The sequence below is a fragment of the Morone saxatilis genome, unplaced genomic scaffold (assembly GCF_004916995.1).
Source record: "Morone saxatilis isolate NCDOM2014 unplaced genomic scaffold, NCSU_SB_2.0 Contig16, whole genome shotgun sequence".
Lineage (NCBI taxonomy): Eukaryota > Metazoa > Chordata > Actinopteri > Moronidae > Morone > Morone saxatilis.
In genome coordinates this window covers 5,484,066-5,485,393 of record NW_023339718.1, presented here as the reverse complement: position 1 = coordinate 5,485,393, position 1,328 = coordinate 5,484,066, and the positions used below count along the sequence as shown (strand labels likewise).

At 43.4% G+C, this 1,328-nt stretch overlaps 2 protein-coding genes across 3 annotated transcripts in view; one reads left to right on the top strand and one right to left on the bottom strand.

Moving 5' to 3' along the window:
• Window positions 1–991, bottom strand: part of chek2 (checkpoint kinase 2) — a gene marked incomplete at its 3' end in the record, with an annotated part of 7,119 nt that extends 6,128 nt beyond the window's left edge. The window contains 2 exon segments of one of the 2 annotated variants that reach the window (XM_035659132.1): window positions 2–81; window positions 622–991. In XM_035659132.1, the coding sequence (XP_035515025.1) occupies window positions 2–72 (71 nt within the window). 2 annotated transcript variants of the gene reach the window in all.
• The window catches only part of cntrl (centriolin), a gene marked incomplete at its 5' end in the record, with an annotated part of 184,646 nt that overhangs the window by 130,023 nt on the left and 53,295 nt on the right, over window positions 1–1,328 (top strand).

Here is a 1,328-nt window from a genome sequence, read left to right as displayed (position 1 = left end):
TGGGGACTGGGTGGACTGGGTGGATGGGGCAGACTGGGGAGGCTCCCCCTTATGTGGATTCTCCTTGGACATGGTCCAGCTCTGCAGACACATCAGAACAGACTCAACAGGAGACACTGACAGCACAACACAGAAGTACGTTTAAAAACAATACAGTTTAATAACTCCGCCTATATCCTTAAAGTAACAACATAGGAAACTGATATTAATATTGTTAATATTAATATGATTTATATTATTTTTGATATTATTAATATATTATTACATGTTTCAGAGATCTTACGGCCTACTCTTCAATTCGGCACAAACCCAACATGAAATACTCTAAAGGGGACTTCACTAATCCGGATCTGGCCTCAGTCACATCCGACAGTGTTAGTATTTGCAGGCAGGCGAGACGATGTTAAATTAGAAGATTTTTAAATGGAGTTCGTTGTGATTTGAGATGTTTTCACTCCGGACTGAATATAAACAGAACCGAACGACCCGGTTTAACATCCGGCTCCCTCTGCCCCCACCCCGCCGAACCGCCTCACGTCACTGCCAGGACGAAGCGGGCCGAGCCGGGCCGAACTGAGCCGAGCCTTGGCGGACCGGGCTGATGTACAAACAGTGACTCACCGGAGCGGACTGTCCTCCGGGTCTCTGCAGGTCTACAGTCCGGATCAGCTCCGGACCGACACGGGACACGTGTGACGTGTGTTTTTACCGGGACCGCGCAGGAAACCGATCTTTGTACCGCATTTTCCTCCTGCGTCATGTGACGGTCCCAGCCAATGAGAAGTTGGAAGCTCGGTCACGTGAGTTCGGAAGTGTCGGGTGTGTTTCCGGGTCCGATGTCGTCCTGCGGTGATCAATAATGATCGATAATGATCGATAACTGACGACTGAGAGCTGTTTCTGACAGAACCACCTGTCTGTCTGCACACCGGTCTACCTGTCTGTCGTCATGTCCAAACAGAGGACTTCCGCTAAAGGCCTGATCATCGCAGACGGTAACCTTTCACAATAAAATCCCTTTATTATTCTGTCTAACATGTTTATTGTTCACCAACTGTTTGTCTCAGGACGTTTTATTCATTTTAACACTTGTAGAAATTAAAGATTTAGTATTTTTGGTCACAGGACTGAATTTAAAGCAAATACATGAAATGTAGCCACATTAGCATCAATGCTAATAGCACTGTTGACCAAAACTATCTTTAATAAAAATATAAAAACATCCTAACTTACTTTATTTGTACCCGCAGGTTAATAATAATAATAATAATAATAATAATAATAAGCATAATAATCATATTAAGCATATTAATCATATTAATCATATT